The following is a 21,496-nucleotide window of genomic DNA, read 5'->3' as shown; positions in this document are numbered from 1 at the left end:
CCGCCACATACAGCAGCAGGTTGTCCGCATACAGCGATACCCGATGCTCCTCCCCACCCCGCACCAGACCCCTCCACCTCCCCGACTCCCTCAACGCCAAAGCCAGAGGTTCAATCGCCAGTGCAAAAAGCAAGGGGGACAGGGGGCACCCCTGCCTGGTCCCACGGTAGAGCCTGAAGTACTCTGATCTCCTTCTATTAGTTACTACACTTGCCATCGGGGCCTCATACAGCAACCTCACCAATTTGATGAACCCCTCCCCAAATTCAAACCGCTCCAGCACCTCCCACAGGTACCCCCACTCAACTCTATCAAACGCCTTCTCTGCATCTAGCGCCACCACTATCTCCGCCTCCCCCTCCACCGTCGGCATCATAATAACATTTAACAATCTCTGCACATTCGTGTTAAGCTGTCTTCCCTTGACAAATCCTGTCTGATCCTCGTGTATCACCCCTGGCACACAGTCCTCTATCCTGGTGGCCAGGATCTTCGCCAGCAACTTAGCTTCCACATTGAGGAGCGAGATTGGCCTGTATGATCCACACTGCAAGGGGTCCTTATTCCGCTTCAGGATCAAAGAAATCAGTGCCCGTGACATCGTCGGGGGCAAAGCCCCCCCCCTCGTCGGGAGCAAAGCCCCCCCCTCCCATGCCTCATTGAAGGCTCGCACCAACAGGGGGCCCACCAGGTCCGCATAATTTTTATAAAATTCCACCGGGAACCCATCCGGCCCCGGCACCTTTCCTGACTGCATTTGACCAATCCCCTTGACTAGCTCCTCCAACTCAATCGGCGCCCCCAGCCCCTCCACCAGCTCCTCCTGCACCTTTGGGAACCATAGCCTGTTCATGAAGCTCTCCACCCCCCCCCCCCCCCCCCCCCCCCCCACCCCACCGGTGGCTCCGACCGGTACAGTTCCTCGTAAAAGTCCCTAAAGACCCCGTTCACCTCTGCCCCCTTCCGCACCACATTCCCACCCTTATCCATCACTCCACCAATTTCCCTAGCCGCATCTCACCTGCGGAGCTGATGCGCCAGCATCCTGCTCGCCTTCTCCCCATACTCATAAACCGGGCCTTGCGCCTTCCTCCACTGTGTATCCGCCTTTCTGGTGGTCAGCAAGTCGAACTTGGCCTGTACGCTACGCCGTTCCCCCAGCAATCCCTCCTCCGGGGCCTCCGCGTACCTCCTATCCACATCCAAGAGCTCCCCCACTAGTCTCTCCCTCTCCCTCCTCTCCCTCCGGGCCCGGATGGAAATCAGCTCCCCCCGGATCACTGCCTTCAGAGCCTCCCAAACCATCCCCACCCGGACCTCCCCTGTGTCGTTGGTCTCAAGATACCCCTCCATTCTTCCCCGGACCCTCCTACACACCACCTCATCAGCCAGCAACCCCACGTCCAGACGCTGGTCCCGCGCCTCCCCCATCTCCAGATCGACCCAGTGCGGAGCATGGTCTGAAATTGCTATGGCCGAATACTCGGCATCCTGCACCCTCGGGATCAATCCCCTGCTCAGGACGAAAAAATCTATTCTGGAGTAAACTCTATGCACATGGGAGAAAAAGGAATACTCCCGCACCCTCGGCCTCCCAAACCTCCAGGGATCCACCCCTCCCATCTGGTCCATAAACCCCCTCAGCACCTTGGCCGCCGCCGGCCTCCTACCCGTCCTTGAAGTGGACCGGTCTAGTGGGGGATCAAGCACCGTGTTAAAGTCTCCCCCCATGATCAGGCCCCCTGCCTCCAAGTCCGGAATGCGGCAACATACGCCTCATAAAGCCGGCATCATCCCAATTCGGGGCATACACATTTACCAGCACCACCTTCTCTCCCTGCAGCCTACCCTTCACCATAACAAATCTGCTCTTCTTGTCCGCCACCACCTCAGACGCCTCGAACGCCACCCTCTTCCCCACCAGAATCGCCACCCCCCGGTTCTTCACATCTAATCCTGAGTGGAAAACCTGCCCCACCCACCCCTTCCTCAGACGAACCTGGTCCGCCACCTTCAAGTGGGTCTCCTGGAGCATAGCCACATCCGCCTTCAGCCCCTTCAGATGAAAAAATACCCTAGCCTGCTTAACCAGCCCATTCAGCCCCCTCACGTTCCAGGTGATCAGCCGGATCAGAGGGCACCCCGCCCCCCTCCCCCGCCGGCTAGCCATAGCTTATCGACTGCTCGCCCCAGCCAGCACACCCCGCCCGACCCGTTCCCTATGACGATACCGCCTCTCCTCTACCCCCCCGGCCCACACCAGCTCCTTCCTGGTCATTCCAGCAGCAACCCAGTATCCCCCCCCCCACCCCAAGGCTAGGACCCCTCCTAGCCGCGACGCACCCTCCATGGTACTTCCGTGAGTCAGCTGACTTCTGCTGACCCCGGCAACTCCCGCCAAAACCCGGCCCCTCCCGACATGGGGTCATCCCCCCTCCTTCCACACCTCCTTGGCGCCGCTTCAGCGCGGGAAAAAACCAGTAGAGGCCACGCCCCCACCGCCAGCTCCACCCCTCCTGCCCTGCAGCGCGGGAAACCAGAGGAAAGCCCGCGCTTTCATGCTGCCCCACCCCACCTTTCTGACGCAGCTCCCAAACTCCAGCTCCACCCCCATCCCCCAGCCCCGTACAGAAGGAAAAACAAACCCCCAACATTCCCCACATAACACAAAGCCATACCCAACAGAACCACCCGGAAACAGAGCAAAAAACCAGCATAAAAAACACATGTCAAAGTTACAAAAACAGCAACAGCAAAAACAGCAACGACCGTAGTACACAGGACCCCGCAGCCCCCAGACCCTAGTTCGAGTCCAGCTTCTCCGCCTGTACAAAGGCCCACGCCTCCTCTGGGGACTCGAAGTAGTAGTGCCGGTCCTTATATGTTACCCACAGACGTGCAAGCTGCAGCATTCCAAATTTGACCTGCTTGGCATGCAGCACCGCCTTCGTCCGGTTAAACCTGGCCCGCCGCTTAGCCACCTCCGCACTCCAGTCCTGGTAGATTCGCACTACCGAGTTCTCCCACTTGCTGCTCCTCTCCTTCTTGGCCTAACGCAGCACACACTCCCAGTCACTGAACCGATGGAACCGCACCAGCACCGCCCGCGGGGGTTCATTCGTCTTGGGCCTCCTGGCCAGCACTCTGTGGGCTCCCTCAAGCTCCAGGGGCAAATGGAAGGACCCTGCCCCCATCAACTAATTCAGCATCGTGGCCACATAGGATGGAAGATCCGACCCCTCCAGCCCCTCCACCAGGCCCAGGATCCTCAAATTCTTTCGCCTCGTGCAAAAGTCCAGCTCCTCCAAGCGGTCTTGCCACTTTTTCTGAAGTGCCTCGTGCAACTCCACCTTCCCCACGAGGACCACGGCCTTCTCCTCCCGATCAGCGGCCTGATGCTGCAACTCCTGAATAGCCGCCCCCTGGGCTGTCTGGGTCTCAAGCAGCTTGTTGGTAGTCACATTCAAGGAGTCCAGCAACTCAGCCTTCAGCTCCGCAAAACAGCGCTGAAGAGCAGCTTGCTGCTCCTGCGCCCACTTTCACCAATCCTCGGATGCTCCGCTGGCCGCCATTTTGTCTGTCTTCCCCCACTTTTTCTGGGGAGCTGCTGCAGCCTTTTCCTTTGCCCCACTCCGGGTGCGCACCATAGATTTCGGGGAATGTTCCTCCAAACACCTTCCCCCACCGGGAATCGTCGAAACAGCGCTGTTTGGGGCCCTAAAACAGGCCCGAAAGTCCTTTGATAGCGGGAGTTGCCGAACGTGCGGCTTAGCTCCGCATCACCGCAACCGGAAGTCCCATGAAATTATTGTTGATTGTCGTAAAAGAAAAACTCACCTGGCAATGAAATCTGCTGTCCTTATCTGGTCTGGCCTATATGTGACTTCAGACCCACAGCAATGTGGCTGTCCCTTAACTGCTCTGTGAAATGTCTAGCAAGCCATTCAGTTCAAGGGCAGATAGGGATGGGCAACAAATGCTGCCCTTGCCAGTGAAACCCATGCCCCATGAAAGAAAGAAAGAAATCCTGAGATGTGGTTCCACTATAGTAGGCCCTCCTGCATTTCGTCCAAATGACCAAGTGTAATTTGTCCAAAATTGGTGAAATACAAAACATTGGATGTAATTTGAGTTTAGAATTCCACAGTACAGCTCTATTTCTGCAACCCTTTGCACTGTTTTAAAAATAAATTGACCTAGAAGTAGACCCTATCAATAGAATTGACCATAGCTCCAGATAATGCATCATACATGCCATCATTAAGGTCTCTATTTCCACCTCTATTAATGTTGCCTTACTCTACCTCTGCCAGGTTTCTGTGATCCTTATCCCATGGCCTTTGTTGCCTTTAGACTTGACTATTCCAGTATGCGCCTGGCTCTTGCATCCTGTATAAACTCCAAGATGTTCAAAACTCAATTGTTCGAATCCCAACTCTCTCCACCCGAACAGGCGCCGGAATGTGGCGATTAGGGGCTTTTCACAGTAACTTCATTGAAGCCTACTTGTGACAATAAGCGATTATTATTATATTATTGTATCCTGTTTGCCTATTGCCTTTGAGCTCACTCATCTCAAATGGCTCCCAATCAACAATGCCTCAATTTTAAAATTACATCATTCTTCTTTTCAAGTCCCTCCATTTCATTTCTCCCTGTCTCTAATCATCAGTCCAATTTCACCTTCCCATTCTCGCCTCTTGTGCCACTTAAGTTATCAATATTTGTATATCAAGGATTTGCAAAAAAGACTTCTTAGACCATTGGCCATTGTTGTGGTTCATGGCAGATTTTACATTTGGTAATATGCAAATAGGTGAGCAGAAACCTGAGAGGGGTTTAAAAAAAAAACACTTCTCAAAACTGGTGCCATTTGTGCCCAGATTGCAGTTGCACCTAAAGTCTCTACCCTAAGTGTTTCATCCTAAAGAAAAGTGGGTACAACTGTGGGAAGTGAAGTTTGATGTGGGGGAGTATGAGGCAATCAACTTGGGATTCAAAAAAGAATTGGAATATTTTCCTGATGGCAAGTGACTAGAAACTGTGGAGGGACTATAGAGATTGAACTGTGGATGATGGTAATCTGAAATATAAAAACGTTGGACAAACTCAGCAGCTCTGGCAGTTAGAGTGGCAAGTCATGTTAGACTTGAAACATTAACCCTGTTTCTCTCTCCACAGATGTTGCTAATCCTGCCGAGTTTTTCCAGCATTCTCTTGTAACAATTTCTGCATCCTGTCGAGGGCAAGGAACAAAATAGCCAAATATCCCCATTATTATGTAAATAATTTCTGATGTAAAACCTATAGATATATAACTCTTATTTTTTCGCTTTTGTTGCAGCTCTGGTTGGCCTATCTTTCAGTGGTGCCATAGGCCTGACCTTCCTCATGTTAGGCTGTGCACTCGAACAATATGGGTAAGGTTCTGACTTCCACTTTTCATTGATAAAGACCACAGTTATTCTGCAGGAAAATATCTCTCTTTATATGTTGATTGGATATGTCTTTAAATGTAGTTCAGTGATCCTTTTACAAGAATGTTTTTAACCTATCATATTGCTTGATCAATTATCGCTCTGGTGCTGATGCACTTCTGCCCTCAAAATTCCCAGACTTAGTTTGGGAAAGCTAAACAATTAAGCTTAGTGTTTATTTTCTGAACATTAAAAACACTCAAATAACAAATGTAGTTTGCCAGTTAGATCAATATGATGCTGAAGGTTCATGGTTTATTTCCTAAAACAGCCAGAGGTACTGTTTGCTATTTACGAGCGATGTTAAGTAGTTGTTGTGGGGAGGCTGATTTTTCCTTGTTGATGGAGCCATGAAGGCCTCGGTTTTGGAAACACTGGAAATGAGTCCTGGATTCAGGTAGTACTGAGATAGCTTCTTTGGGCCAGGCAATGCCTTGAGGGGAGATCCAAGGTCTTGAATCCCAGAAAGTGGGGGGCGGGTGGAGGAATTCTTGGAACAGGTCAGTAGTTGGGATAATGCATAGGTGTATTGGACCTGTGGGGAGTGGGACAGGGGGTGTAGTCAAGGTTGTAAGGGCCCTTCCTGTTTCTCTTAGTTCCTAAACTGCCACAGCTTCACCGCCTTCTGAAACATCAAATTCTTCCATGACCAGTCCATGCTGCTTTCCCCATTGTCAGTTCCTGTTGTGCTCTCTCTCATTCCTTTTAGTTTGTACTCTCTTCCGTTCTCTCACTCTTGCATCCTCGCCATTGCCCTGCTTGAGTTCAGAATTTCATGGCATCCCTTTTGAGTCTAAAAGAAAAATAATTCACAGGTTGTCAGTGCATTAGAAGCTGCATTACACTAGAAAATTTTATCATAGAATTAAAATTCCAGAGGGTTGTAGAGGAAACTATTCTTAAACAAACCCTAGGAAACCACCAATTAGAAAGTGAAGCACAGAAATGAGTCCCAATGTTTCTTATCACTTTTTTGAATCCTCACAAAATGGAAATTTATTTCCGTCTTCCATCTTCCGGACTATGTCCTTTTTCCTACCACCTATAAGTTTTAAATCCCAAACTTTGCCTAAATGCATTATCATTTTTGCTATTCCTCTCAACTTTATTTGCATAATGGCTATAACTTGGGTTACTCTGTTAAGGGCTTTGGAGTTTGTTATGCTAACGGTTTTATGAAATGGCAGTTCGGCAATATCAAACCCTGCTTTCATCAGAGGCCTACAAATGTTTGCTCCAGTGGAGTTTGTTACAGGTTTTTAAACGATCATCTTACCATTTTGATTAATTTGTTCTTTCATTTTTAATCCACTACAGTGTTTACTGGCCATTGTTTGTGCTGATATTTTACTTCCTGTCACCTATTCCGAGCTTTATTGCACGAAGATTGGGGGATGACACTGATGCAGCAAGTAGTGCCTGTCGTGAACTTGCATATTTCTTCACCACAGGGATCGTTGTTTCTGCCTTTGGGCTCCCCATAATACTTGCTCGAGTTTCAGTGGTAAGTATCAGTTCAAACACCTACCAACAAATGCCGCCTTATTCTGTTTAATCATCTCCTGGTGCTTTCCTGGATGTCAAAAGTGGACTACTTGGTGTTAAATTATTATTTTTTCAAATGTGGAATTAGAAGAGCCTGTAAAGGCTTGAATTTATATCAGTAATGCCAGAAGACCAAAAAGAAATAATAATTGATGTGACATTGAGAGAGTTGGAGGATGCTCCAATAACTACCATGCCTATTACATTCTCATATCCCAGATGGTTAACTGTTTCTCCAGCCAAGAAAGAGAAAACAGATTAATTATTCATAAGTCTTTGCTAATTCATGAGCACGGAGTTGAGCTGCAGATGCAAATAGTCATAGGGGAATTTGATGTTGTGGTGGTAATGAAGATCTGGCTCAGAAAAGGGTAGGATTAGATACAAAGTATGTCTGGATACAAACTGTTCAAGATAAGAACATAACTAGGAGCAGGATTAGGTAATTTAGCCCCTCCAAGCCTGCTCCGCCATTCAGTATGACCTCAGCCTCAACTCCTGCCTGTTCTTCAATATCCATCTGTATAAACCTCAAATTTATTCCATGTCCAGCACATTGAGGTAGTGAACTCCACAGATTCACAAATTCCTTTACGAGACGTAATATATCCTCATCTCTGTTTTAAATATGCTATCCGTTATCCTAAAACTATGACCTCTCATTCTAAATTGCCCATGAGGAAGCATCCGTTCTACGTCTATTTTGTCTCTACCTTATATCATCTTATATACCTCCATTGGATCTCCTCTCATTCTTCTAAACCCAAGAGATTATAGGCCTAAACTGCTCAATCTCTCTTCACAAAACAAACCCCTCATCTCTGGAATCAATCTAGTGAACCTCCTCTGAACTGCCTCCAATGCAACTACATCCCTCATCAAGGGGACCAAACTATTCACAGTACATAGATTGGAAAGGAAAGAAAAGAGGAGGAGTGACTCAGCAGCACAGTGATTAACACTGCTGCGTTGGAGCGCCAGGGACCCGGGTTCAATTCTGGCCCTGGGTGACTGTGGAGTTTGCACTTTCTCCCTGTGTCTGCTTGGGTTTCCTCCAGGTACTCCAGTTTCCTCCCATAATCCAAAGATGTGCAAACTAGGTGGATTGGCTATGCTAAATTGCCCCTTAGTGTCCAAAAGCTTAGGTGGGCTTACTGGGTTACGGGGATAGGGCTCAAGTAGAATGCTCTTTCGAAGGGACGGTGCAGACTCAATGAGCTGAATGGCCTCCTGCACTGACGGGGTTCATGACTATAATGATTCCGAAGAGTAATAGTGCTGGAGAGGGACGATATCCTGATAGGTCAAGAAATTAATCTATTTAGTATTAGGCTAGCAGTACGAAGCAGTTTGAAAGAATAAAATAGTAGATTTTCAGAATTATAGAGAGGTGAAGAATTATAGAACACTTATAATATCCTAATAGAGACTTGGATAGTAAGTGTGAAGAACAAGAAAGGGGAAGAGTTTCTGACGTGTGTTCAGGAGAATTTTCTTGATCAGTATGTATCCAATCCAATGGGGACGGAAAAGGCATTGCTGGATTTGACCCTGGGAATGAGGAAGATTGAGTTGATTAAGTGGATCAAGTGTCAGTTGGGAGACTTTTGGGGAAAGGTGATCATAGCATTATAAAGTTTAAGTTCGTTATGGAAAAGGATGAGGAGCAATCTGAAGAAAAGATACTGAATTGGGGGAGGGCCAATTTCAGTGGGGTGAGAACAGATCTGTCCTAGGTACATTTTTAAGCAAAGATTTGCAGGTAAAATTGTAACAGAACAATGGGCTGCCTTTAAAGAGGAGGTGGTTTGGTTATCGTTGAGGTTCGTTCCTACAGGGGGGAAAGGGAGGGCAACCAAAAACTGATCTTCCTGGATGGTAAAAGATGGAGATTGAGATGATGCAGAAAAAAGTTGCAAATGAAATGGGCTGATAATACAAGCAGGAGCCAAGATATACAAAGAAAGTTCAGAAAAGTAAAAGAAGGTAAAGAGAGCATGAGAAAAGACTGACCGCAGTTGGATCCAATGCTTTCAATAGGCATAGAAATAGTAAAAGGAAGGGATGCATCTGAGAATGAATTGTTCTGTTTCTTTGAAATTTGGCATTATTTTATCTGTCTTGATGCGTGCAAGAAGAAACATTTTGGCAACATGTCTCTCTTTTCAACAATACTGAGGAAAGTAAGGGTGGAAATTGCAGAGCTACTGGCCATAATCTTCCAGCCCTCCTTCAAAATGGGGAGTACGCCAGAGGACTGGAGAATTGCAAATGTTACTACCTTGTTCAAAAAAGGATGAATCTATCAACTATAGGCCAGTCAGTTTAACCTCGATAATGGGAAGATGTGTAGAAGTGATAACCTGGGACAAAATTAACACTCACTTGGACAAGGCAATTCATGTTTAACTAACCTGACTTGAGTTTCTTGATGAGGTAACAGAAAAAGTTGATATGGTGTACATAGATCCAAAATGTGTTTGATAAAGTGCCATGCAACAGGCTTGTCAGCAAGGTTGAAGCCCATGGAATAAAAGGGGCAGTAGCAGAATGGATTTAAGATTGGCTAAGTGGTAGGGAAGAGACAGCAGTGGTGAATAGTTGTTTTTCCAACTGGAAGAAGGTACACAGTGGTGTTCCCAAGGGACCGGGACGAGGAGTACTGTTTTTTTTAAATAGTGACTTGTACAGGGCACAATTTCAACATTGGCAGAGGATACAAACTAAGGAGGTATTGTGAACATTTAGGAGGATAGTGATAATCTTCATGGGGACATGGGCAGGCTAATGGAATGGATAGTCACATGACAGATTGACCTTAATGCAAATGTTCGGAAAATAAAGGTAGTTTTAAGAGTTTGATATTGGTATTGATAAACATTAGAAATAAGGTATAGTTTTAGGTGTGTTTAATTTAATGTTTATGTGCCAGAAAAGATGGGGTTGGTTAAGTTCCAACTGGGTTTCTATTGTGCTTGGAGAGGTTCATGGTGTGAAAAATAAAAGGCATAAGCATGTGGCCGTTGCTTAGCAACTGAAGGTCCTTGTAAGGTAAAAAGTTTTTAAGTTTTAGTTCAGGTACTTTGAGAGCAGTTGGTGGCAGGATTTTAGGGAGTAAACATCTCTCAACTCTGCCAGAAGAAAGACTGGAGTTGCAAAGAAGCAGACTTCCTAAAGTATAATTTGCACTCCTGCTAACCTGGGAATTGGGACGGAAACTGTGTCTGGAGTTAAATGAACAGAGACCAATGTGTTGTTCAGAAGAATTCAAGGATGAGTAAACTGTGTTCTGAGTTAAAGTCACCCGCACCTATGGATGACGCCACAGCACTTAGGGATGACACCGCAGCACCTGATTTAAATATGAAGATGCATAATAATAACACTCTGTAGTAGGAGTCAATCTAACTCTGCCTTAAAAATATTCATTGACCCTGTCTCCACCACTCTCTAGGGAAGAGATTTCCAAAGATTCATAATGGTCTCCAAGAAAAAAATATTTCTCTGTCTTAAATACAAGACCCCTTATTTTCAAACTGTGACCCCTTATTCTAGTTCTTTGAACAATCGCCCTGTCAAAACCCCTCAGGATCTTGGAAGTTTCAATAAGATCACCTCTCATTCTTCAAAACTCTAGTGAATGCAGACCCAACCTTTCCTGATAAGATAACCCACCCTTCCCCATCCAAGTGAACCTTACCTGAACTAACACATTTAAAGCCCCCCCCTCCCTAATAACCTGAGTTATATTGGTCACTAGAACACTCTTCCCATCACAGTTCAGGTGAACATCATGCCAACAGTACAATTCCCCCTTTCCCCAGTTTGATGCCAGTGCCCCATGAATTGAAACCCATTGCTCCCAGACCAATCTTTGAACCAGACGTTTAAAGGGCCCGTACTGCGCTGTAATGTTCTATGTTCTATAATACTCTAATCTGATTTGGCCTATGCCAATTTGTTTGTGATTCAGGTCGTAATCCAGAGTTTATTACCTTTTTGAGGTTCTGCTTTTTAGTTTAGGCTCTAGCTCCTCATACTCTCTCAACAGAATCCCTTTCCTTGTTCACCTATGTTATTAGTAACAATGTGACCCACCATTACAGGATCCGCCCCCTCCCACTCCAAACTTTTCTCCAGCTCTGAGCACATGTCCCAAAGCTTGGCATCAGGCTGGCAACACAGCACTTGGACTCCTGCTCTCAGCTGCAGAGAACTGTCTGTCCCCCTGACTATACTGTCCCTTACTATCACTACATTCTATTAGCTCCCTCTACTTCAACAGCACCATGGTCAGTTTTCTCATGCACCTTGCAGCCTCTACTTTCATCCATACCAGTTACGTTGAACCTGTTGGAAGATTATAAAGGCTGAGGTTCCTCCACTTCTACCTTTTGGGTCCCCATTCTTGCATCACTCTCAGTCACCCCCTGCTATCTTTCCCTGCCCACTGACCAAATCAGGTGACTCTTTCTTAAGGGATGTGTCTGCTTCCTTGTTCAGGTAACTTTGCCTCTCCCTGATGCATCGCAGTGTCTGCAGCTCAGCCTCCAGCTCAATGGCTCTGAGCCGAAGTTCCTCAAGCCGCAGACACTTTGTGCACATACTTGCCCTGGATTACACCAGTATCCAGGAGCACGCACATTCTGCAGTTGCAAAGCATCATCTGCCGTGTCAAGCTTATTATGTGCAAATAAGTTGATTTACAGAATATTAATTTTCCAAACACAATTTGTAAATCTTTTGAACCTAAACCTATCATCAGGAAATGCATGGCATCTTCAAAGTATTCCTATGTTACAACAGTGTCTACATTTTAAAAGTATTTCATTGGCTGTAAAGTACTTTGGGGCATCCTGAGAAGATGCTGTATATGCAAGTTCATTTGCTCTTTCGACATCGCAAGAGAAAGAGTGGTTAACTTTTTGGGATGGCATGCTTGATGAGAACTCACTCAAAACATAATCTTTCATTTAGGATTCTCACCAAAATTGTCATCGTTTTCTACTGACTTTATTCCTGATCCGTATTATTCATAATTTCTTCTTTACCTATTCAAAATCATGCTTAAAACAACTTTTGTTTACATAGCACATTTAATGTAATAAAAAAGCCCAAGATGCTTCCCAGGACCATTATCAAAAATAATCTGACACCGAGCAGCATAAGGAGATATTAGGAGGATTGAAGTAGGTTTAAGGAATGTTTTAAAGGGAGAGGGTGGGACAGAGAGGTTTAGGAAGGGATTTGCAGAGCTTAGGTGCTTAGCAGCTGACGGTATGGCTGCTAGTAACAAAAGAGAAAATGCTGGAAAATCTCAGCAAGTCTGGCACCATCTGTAGGGAGAGAAAAGAGCTAACGTTTCGAGCCCGATGACTCTTTGTCAAAGCTAACAGACGGAGAAAGTGGGAAAAAGTATGGCTGCCAGTGTTGGAGCGATTAACCATGTGCAAGTTGCCAGAATTGGAGGAGTGCAAACCTTGGAAGAGACGAGGGTAAAAACAATAGCAAGATTTAAAAACAAAGATGAGAATTTGAATATTGAGGTATTGCTCAATCGGGGAGCAATGTGAGTCAGCAAGCACAGGAGTGATAGGTGGACAGGTCTTGATGTGAGTTTGAATGCGGTAGCAGAATTTTGGATGCTCTTAAGTTTATGATGGGTGGAAAATGAGAGTCTGACCAGAAGTGCATTGCAACAGTCAAGTGCAGAGGAGTCAAAAGCACGGATGAAGATTTCAGCAGCAGATGAACTGAAGCAGGTATGGAATCATACAAAGTTACGGAGTGGAATAGATGTTGGTGATTGCATGGAACGTGGTTGAAAGTTCATCTTGGAATTAAATAGAAAACTAAGATTGGCAGCAGTCTGGCTCAGCCTTGGGTAGAGAGATGATGTCGGTGGATAAGGGATAGGGTTTATGGGAGGCATTGAAGGCAATGGCTTTGGTTTTCCCAACAGTTAGTTGGAGGAAATTTCTGCTTATCTAATGCTGGACACTGAACAAGCAGTCTTACAATTTAGAAACAGTGAATAGATGGAGAGAGGTAATGGTGATACAGCACGAGGTATTGTCAATATTCATGTGAAACCTGATGTGTTTTCAAATGGTGCCACCAAGAGACGGCATGCCGGGTGCCACGGGTAGATGCATGAGGTACATCAGAGATAATAGCACCATGACGTGTAATCATTTCTGCAAAGCATTTTTAAAACATTTGTTTTTAAAAAATTTAGAGTAGCCAATATATTTATTGAAAATCCGTTTTAATTTTGTAATATCTATTATATATTTTGCAATTTATTGTTCAATTATTTTTAATTGAAATAGTTTCTAATGCAGTTGAGGGCAGACCAATAAATCAATACACGTACAAAAATGATTTTGTGTCAACAAAACAAATGTAGGTGCCAGTTGGCTGGACTACCATGAAAGCATGATGGAAGCCTGATACAGAATTCTATTTGTTTTAATCTTCCATCATGCCTTCGAATTGTACCATACCGTGGCAGTGTTGTTGAAAACGGAGAATTCTGAAGAGTGATTTATTAAGTACACAACCCATATTTCATGGGTTATGCAGTCCCAACATGAACTCTATTTCTTTTGCTCGTGTCTTGCATACTTCTGTTTTGCCACTATGGCTAAAGTCTCACTTGCAAAAGACAATAGGGGACAAAAAATGAAGGGTTAGGAGGATTAAGGAGAAAAATCAAACATGTACATAACCAGTTGTTTGGACCACTGCACACCATAATTCATATATGAATGCAAACTATTTCTATCCAGCAACATTCTTCCCTTCTTTCGATCCAGAGATTATCATCTGGGTAACATATTCCATCTGGGCTGCCCTTTCTGATTGCCTTAAAAATTACTTGTTTCAGTGATGATGCTTCATCTGAATTGTTTCCTTCATTATGGAGAGTCACACGGAGTGTGAGGACAGACCTCAGCCAGAATATAACTGCCATGTGAGCTGCATATAAAATACGTCAATCTAAGGAAAGCATGGTGGCACAGTGGGTTAGCCCTCTTGCCTCACGGCGTTGAGGTCCCAGGTTCGATCCCGGCTCTGGGTCACTGTCCGTGTGGAGTTTGCACAGTCTCCCCGTGCTTGCGTGGGTTTTGCCCCTACAACCCAAAAGATAAGCAGGCTAGGTGGATTGGCCACGCTAAATTGCCCCTGAATTGGAAAAAATGAAATTGGGCACTCTAAATTTTAAAATTTAAAATAAAATTTTAAAAATACCTCAATCTAATTGATTGTGCTCATTGTTCAATGTTATACTATTTGTAAGACTACTATATTGAGATTTCTATCCTGTGTTTCATATTTCAGATCCAGTGGGGAGCCTGTGGACTCGTGCTGGCAGGCAATGCAGTAATCTTCCTCACCATTTTGGGCTTTTTCTTAGTATTTGGTAGAGGTGATGACTTTAGCTGGGAACAGTGGTAGTGTTGTGATGGAACTTGGATATGACGACCCTTTGATTGGCATTGAAACTGAATTGTATTACAAAACTCCAAGCTTAGAAGTGCAGTATACAACACACTTTTATAATGCTGCATTTGCAATTAACTGTAGACATTTAGAACCAAGGATCATTATTGTATTTTAATTATTTCTTTATCTACGTCTGAACTAAACAGTCACATCTCCAGATTGGCAATTTTACTTGAACTGAAATGGTGATATGCAAATAGTTTCTTGCATAGACCCGTGGACAAAATTATTTACTTGGTGCATGATGCCATCAACTCCACAAAATTTTATTTTTTGTATTTTGTGGCGATAATGTTAGATTCGGGAGGAGAAAGTAGATCCTGGGGCATCTTCTAAATCTCTGTCTCATATCAAATCCCTTTTTAAAATTAAAATTTATTTCAAGCATTTTAAAAATAAAAAGCCTAATGATAAGACCTGATGTGATCTCTATTGCACTCATGTTATTATAACTGACTTACTGGCCCACTTTGGAAGTATAGAGATAAATAACTCCTATGGGACAATTGCTTGTGCTGCCTCTATTTAAAAATGAACATACATCAAATAGCATTGACATGATAACGAACTTTGCACAGATACCCTTTTTAACCTTAATAAGTATCTTGGTGCCAAAGCCGTTTCAATGCATCTTGTGTGGCCATGCCCATCATTTCGAATGGATAGAATGCTAATGTTCACTCCTTTAAAAAGTGCAGTCTCTACCGTTTTGACATGCTTGTGTAAAGATTCATAATGCTTTTTAAGAGCCAGATTGTATTAGTAAATGAAACGCAGTGCATCTTCGATCCCCAAATCTTTTCTCTTTAGCAGTTACACACTAGTCAAAGGGTTTGAAATGTTATAAAATGGTAACATTACTCTTTTTGTTTAAAACAAAATCATCTGGACACTTTCAGCATCGTATTAACAGAATGTTCTACCCTTTCTGAAACTGACTTATATTTTGATGGGGGATTATTTGACTAAGTGCAGACCTTTATCATTTCATCAGTGTATTTACATTAAATTTTGTGAGTAGGATCTCTGCATTAGTAAGGTGCTATGTTCAGCCCGTGCACATTTGAGCATCTGAAATTTGTTAAGGAATTATGAAAAATGGAAACATTGTATTATGTACTGCTTGCAAACAATGATAATTTGGCAATTGTGGGTAGCAGTTGTCTCAGCATTTGGTTAATGTGTCCCCTTGACAAATGGTTTGATTCCAGCATTAAGCCAAGCCCAAAGAGCTAAGGATAAATGTGACTTTGAATGCCATGCTTGTAGAATTGCATATTTGTTCAAAGCATTGCTACCATGCTTTGCCATTTGCTGTGTTTATTTCAACTTTGTCTTTTAAAATGGAACAAAAGGAAAAAAAAGTTAAATGTAAATCATGTGGGCATCTTGACAATTACTGCTTTGCTTTCTCAATTTCCTGAATGACGTGGTAACTTGCAACCAAGGCCATGTAATGTGTTCTTTAAGAGGAAGCTTTACCACACAGTTGTACAATACAGTATGATATGCATCTAATTAAATTATCGAAGGCTAAGTTTGATAACATTAGATGAATGTCTAATACTGTACATTTTGATTTAGCTCCTCTGTTTTTTTTAATGGGAGCATTAATTTAGTGCCTCCATTAAATAACAATGGTGATCAAAGTATATTCTTTGTTCATGTATTAATATTGTCAACTGTGATTTCTGGCCTTGCATTTAAAATTCAACCAATATCTAATAGGGTTAAAATATTCTGACATGTATTATATTTACTTTTATGCCATTACTTTGTGTATTTAATGTCTTAAATCAGTTCTTTTTTCTTTGTTAAATTTTCAGCCAAACTTTTATCAGCTATTAATGTCAATTGTACAGTAACATTTAGAAATGATGCATATCTTAAATAATGTTAGTCATTGCTTATATAAAAACTAAACCCAAAATATCGTGTGCGAAGTAACCAGCATTATTATTTTGTATGCTGATAACATCTCTACTCAATTTCTTGCCTTTGGATTCTTTCAATTAAATATTGCACTAAGTTGGAAACAAAACTGTTTCAGTAACTTTCTCTATTGTGCAGTTGGTATAAATAAAGCATTCCAGAATGGCATATTGATTATTGATCTTTTCAAACTTATTGAATAAATTAAGTTTTTCTCTACAAGTTGGAAATTTTTTTTGGAGGGAAGGCGATTTAAAAAAAAAAATAGTGCCCCTTTGGTTGAAGTTTATTATAACTGTGGGAACATTATAAGTTTTGAATGTCACAAACTACTTTTAAACTTTTATATGTGAAATGTTTACTGAATGTTATTGTCAATACGTTTTCAATACTTTTTCACTGTATACAATGTAAATTAACAATCTTAATGTAAAACAATGAAATAGGTTTGTGTCTGTAGTTTATTTCTAAATAGTTTCCTGTTTGAATTTCATTATGTGAATAAAATGCAAACATAGACTTTTTTGTTATTTGTTGAATTGTTTGTATATCTATGTAAAGGATGTTAATGGTGGGAAATAAAATGTCTTCCCATTTGAAGACTGATACCAAGCACTCCAAAGTCAGATATGTCATTGGATGCAGATGAAATCTTATGTACCTGAACCTCACCTCCCCCGTCACCAGTATGATATTTCTCATTGCTGCATCATTTGCTCTTTTATCAATTTATTGCTAGTTCCATGCTGTGGGTTTCTGCTCGGAGGTGGATTGGCACTGACCCAAGCTCAGTGCATGCTTGGGCCTTTTATAGCAACAGAGGTGATGTTTGCATACATCAGCCTGGATTATCTTTAAACCCAGATTCTCATGCTTGCCCAGTCTAAATATCCCTGACTCATCAGGCAAAAGGAATGGCAGGAGTACAATGAGCCTGGCCTCGGTAGAAACATGAATGGATCATTTAGAAAAGAAGTGACCAAAGTAGTATCAATTTTTTTTTTTAAAGACGTGAAAGTACTGTAGAGAGGGTTTTGAGGGTGAAAAAGGTCACTTGTATTGTCACTTTTACTTGGAGCAGATTAAGTCTTTCTACTGCTGGCAATCTTCAAAGTTAAATAATTTTGACTATTCTGGTATATCATTGTTTGCCAAATGATAAAGTGCGTAAGAGAAAAATCCGTGTCTGGATGGGTTTTCTCCGGGTGCTCTGGTTTCCTTCCCCAAGTCCTGAAGACGTGCTGGTTAGGTGAATTGGACATTCCGAATTCTCCCTCGGTGTACCCGAATAGGAAGGACAGCAGGATGGAGCAGTGGTTAGCACTGCTGCCTCATGGGGCAAGGTTTGATCCTGGCTCGGGTCACTGTCCATGTGGAGTTTACACATTCTCCCCGTGTTTGCGTGGGTTTCGCCCTCACAACCCAAAGATGTGCAAGGTAGGTGGATTGGCCACACTAAAATTGCCCCTTAATTGGAAAAAATGAATTGGGTACTCTAAATTTATTTTTAAAAGTGTACCCAAACAGGTGCCGGAGTGTGGCGACGAGGGGATTTTCACAGTAACTTCATTGCAGTGTTAATGTAAGCCTACTTGTGACACTGATAAATATTATCATTATCATTGCACCCAATTTTCGACAAACTCGGAAAAGTGTGGGCAAAAATAGTAGGAGACAGATGATAAAGAAAAATATTTACACAGCGGTCTCTCAGGGAGGAGGGGGGGGAGGGAGGGGTTGGGGGGGGGGGAGGGAGGGGTTGGGGGGAGGGAGGAGTGGGGGGGTGGGAGAAGTTGCACAAAAGTCAGATCCTACGAGTAAGGCTTTCAAGCAGCGACGCCAACACCGACATGGAGTTGGCGCCACAACCAGAACCCCCCTCCGTGTACTGAGCAGCGGCCCATATGCCTGAAACCCAGGACACCCACTGGATTCCAATGCGGACACGGATTTTCTGTCACAGTTGACTTCAACACCCACCACCATCCCAGAGACATTCACCTCGGTTGGGTACTTTAGTGAAGAGATTCCTGGGACACCCTCTGGTGCGCACCATACGAATGCTCCATCAGGTGGAGGTAGGAACTCCCGAGGGGGTCAGAGGGCGGGCCATCCCCAGGGACTAGCTGCCTTCCACATGAGCTTCGGGCTCCTGGAATAGATAATCCAATCGATCATGGAGGTGGTCGCAGAGGCAGGGACTACATAAAGGGTTGTCGGCGAGCATCCAGTACTTGCAGGAGTAGGTTGAGGAGTCCAAATGCCTGCAAGAGCAGGAGGCGGTGCCACCTCGTGTTCCTCCCAGGCCAACGCAGTACATAGTGGTGTCCACGGTGAAGGCACTGGGAGCGAGGGTTTTGTCCAATGTCTAGGGCATCTGCGCTGGCCAAGGTCCAGGACAGAGCTGCCCTCTTACAGGCAGCCATGTGTCAGAGCCACCTGGACATTGCAGGGGCGCTCCTGAGTGTGGCCCAGTCACAGCAGGCCATGTCTGAGAGCACCGGCGGCAATGCTGGCCAACATGATGCAGACGCTGAGGGAGGTGGTCCCATCCCGAAGGAGATGGCGCAGTCACTGGCTGATGAGGCACAGGCCCAGAAGACATTGGCACAGTCACAGCGTGATGTGGCTCAGTCCCAGATGGAGGTGGTCCACTCCCTGTCTTCCATGGCCACGAGCATGCAGATCCTGGCCGAGACGAGAATGGACCTCCAGGACAAGCGGCAGGAATGCCTCAGGGGATAGCTCCACTCACACACCCGTCCCATGGAGTAGCCCATGGGACATCGGGCATCCCGAGGGAGGAGAAGGTGATGGGCTCCCAAAGGGGAGCAGCCGGAACACCACAGCACTTCAGACTCTTTCTTCCCCCCCCACCCCTTTGGTGTCCCTGATGCATCTGGTGGGCAGCGGGCAGAACAGGGTGGCACCACACCATTTGAGACCATAAGCTGCAGCCGCGCGCATCCAGGCTCGGTCGCCCCAGAAGACAGTCGCCAACAGGATCCCAGGTCGCAGGGTGGGAATCGCAGTAGGCCACCTCTTCTCCTGCAGTGCCATCTGGGGATACACTTAGATTTCGTGTTAGGGCCAGTAAGATCAGAAAGTTAGACACCAATTAAGTTGGCACAGGTACAGGGCACAGTTTAGTGATAGGGGCTAGAGCACGTATTTGTATATATTTGTTCACATTGAAGACCACTGTTACAACCTGCCTCGGTGCTCTGTCAGATGGTTGTGAGTGGTGGGCTGGTCTGGTCTGGCCAGAGAGGGGGCACGGGGGGTGGGTGTGGAATGGGCGGATGTTGTGGGTGGGCTGGCCCCACCCGCCCTCCGGACCGTCCCCACCTCTGCCACCCCAGGGATTCAATGGCGCCATGTGATGGAATGACCAGCTTGCATGCAGGAATCACCCAGGTGGATGGTAGGAAGTGCTACTGTGGGCACCTATGCAAGGAGTCAGAGGAGGAGAAAATAAGGACAAAAACAAAAGACAGAAAGGGAAATAAGAAAAGTGATAGGCAGAGATTCCCATCTCCCTGCCATATTAGTTTAAATCACTCTAGCAAATACCCCACCTTGGACATCAGTCCCAGCCCTGCCCAGGTGTTACCCATCCAGTTTGTACAGGTTCCACCTCCCCCAGAACCGGTACCTTGATTTGATCAAGTCCAACTGGGGTGCGCTATTGATTTTTGGAAAACGTTATAAATAGTGTGTTTTATCAGTGTTAGGCAGGTTGATCTTGGCATTTATCTAAATCTCTCTCCACGTACACACAACCAAGCTTGGAATAATAAAGCCGTCTTAACCAGTTTGATGTATCTGTTGTTCTGCTTATTAAGCTAAGCAATAACTATGAGGGAGGAACCCCATGTAAAGGCTAGCTCAATATTCAGGCGTTGGAAACGCTCCTACAAAGACAGAGAGTAAAGTAGTTGATTCTGAGACTAGGGTCCTGAATCTTACCAAAGGAAATTACGATGAAATGAGGCGTGGGTTGGCTATAATTGATTGGGGAATGTTACTTAAAGGGATGCCAGTGGGTAGACAATGGCAAACATTCAAAGAGCGCATGGACGAACTGCAGCAATTGTTTATTCCTGTCTGGCACAAATGTAAAACGGGAAGGTGGCCAATCCATGGCTTACAAGGGAAATTAGGGATAGTATTCGATCCAAGGAAGTAGCATACAAATTGGCCAGGAAAAACAATAGGTCTGAGGATTCACCAAAGAAGGACCAAAGGATTGATTAAGAAGGGGTAAATAGAGTACAAAGGTAAGCTTGCAATGAACATAAAACCTGACTGTAAAAGTTTCTCTAGGTAGGTGAAGAGAAAAAAATTGGTGAAGACAAATGTAGATCCCTTAGTGTCAGGAACAAGGGGATGTATAATAGGGGACAAAGAAATGGCTGAGCAACTAAATACATATTTTGGTTCTGTCTTCACAAAGAAGGACTTAAGTAAGACACCAGAAATGTTGGGGAATGTTAGGGTTTAGTGACAGGGTGGAACTGAAGGTAACCAATATCAATAGAGAAATATCAATAGAGAATGGGGAAATTGATGGGATTTAAGGCTTATGAATCCCCAGGGCCGGATAATCTACACCCCAGAGTATTGAAGGAAGTGGCTCTAGAAATAGTGGGTACAGTGGTGGTCATCTTCCAGGATTCTATGGAACAGTTCCTGCAGATTGGAGGGTGGCTATTGTAACTCCACTATTTAAAAAGGGAGGTAAAAAGGGATGTGCTGTTAGGTGAATTGGACATTCTGAATTCTCCCTCTGTTTACCCGAACAGGTGCCAGAGCATGGCGACTAGAGGCTTTTCACAGTAATTTTATTGCAGTGTTAATGTAAGCCTACTTGTGACAATAAAGATTATTATATTATTAATTATTAGAGAGAAAACGGGGACTTATAGACCAGTAAGCCTGACGTCAGTCGTGGGGAAAATTCTACAATCCATTATCAAAGATTTTATAGCACAGCACTTCGAAAACAGCGGCAGAATCGGAGGGAGTCAGCA

The 21,496-nt window shown here is 44.6% G+C and overlaps 1 protein-coding gene across 1 annotated transcript in view; it reads left to right on the top strand.

Moving 5' to 3' along the window:
* Nucleotides 1-16,982, top strand: part of LOC119964677 (leptin receptor gene-related protein) — a 42,320-nt gene extending 25,338 nt beyond the window's left edge. The window contains exons 2-4 of the mRNA XM_038794466.1: nucleotides 5,345-5,420; nucleotides 6,795-6,981; nucleotides 14,367-16,982. Coding sequence (XP_038650394.1) covers nucleotides 5,345-5,420; nucleotides 6,795-6,981; nucleotides 14,367-14,483 — 380 coding nt within the window. The 3' untranslated portion in view covers nucleotides 14,484-16,982. The remainder of the gene's footprint in view (nucleotides 1-5,344; nucleotides 5,421-6,794; nucleotides 6,982-14,366) is intronic.
* Nucleotides 16,983-21,496: the final 4,514 nt, after the last annotated feature.

Source organism: Scyliorhinus canicula, chromosome 4 (assembly GCF_902713615.1).
Source record: "Scyliorhinus canicula chromosome 4, sScyCan1.1, whole genome shotgun sequence".
Classification (NCBI taxonomy): Eukaryota; Metazoa; Chordata; class Chondrichthyes; order Carcharhiniformes; family Scyliorhinidae; genus Scyliorhinus; species Scyliorhinus canicula.
Note: the sequence above shows the minus strand (reverse complement) of the source record. Positions and strands in the feature narration are given on the sequence as shown.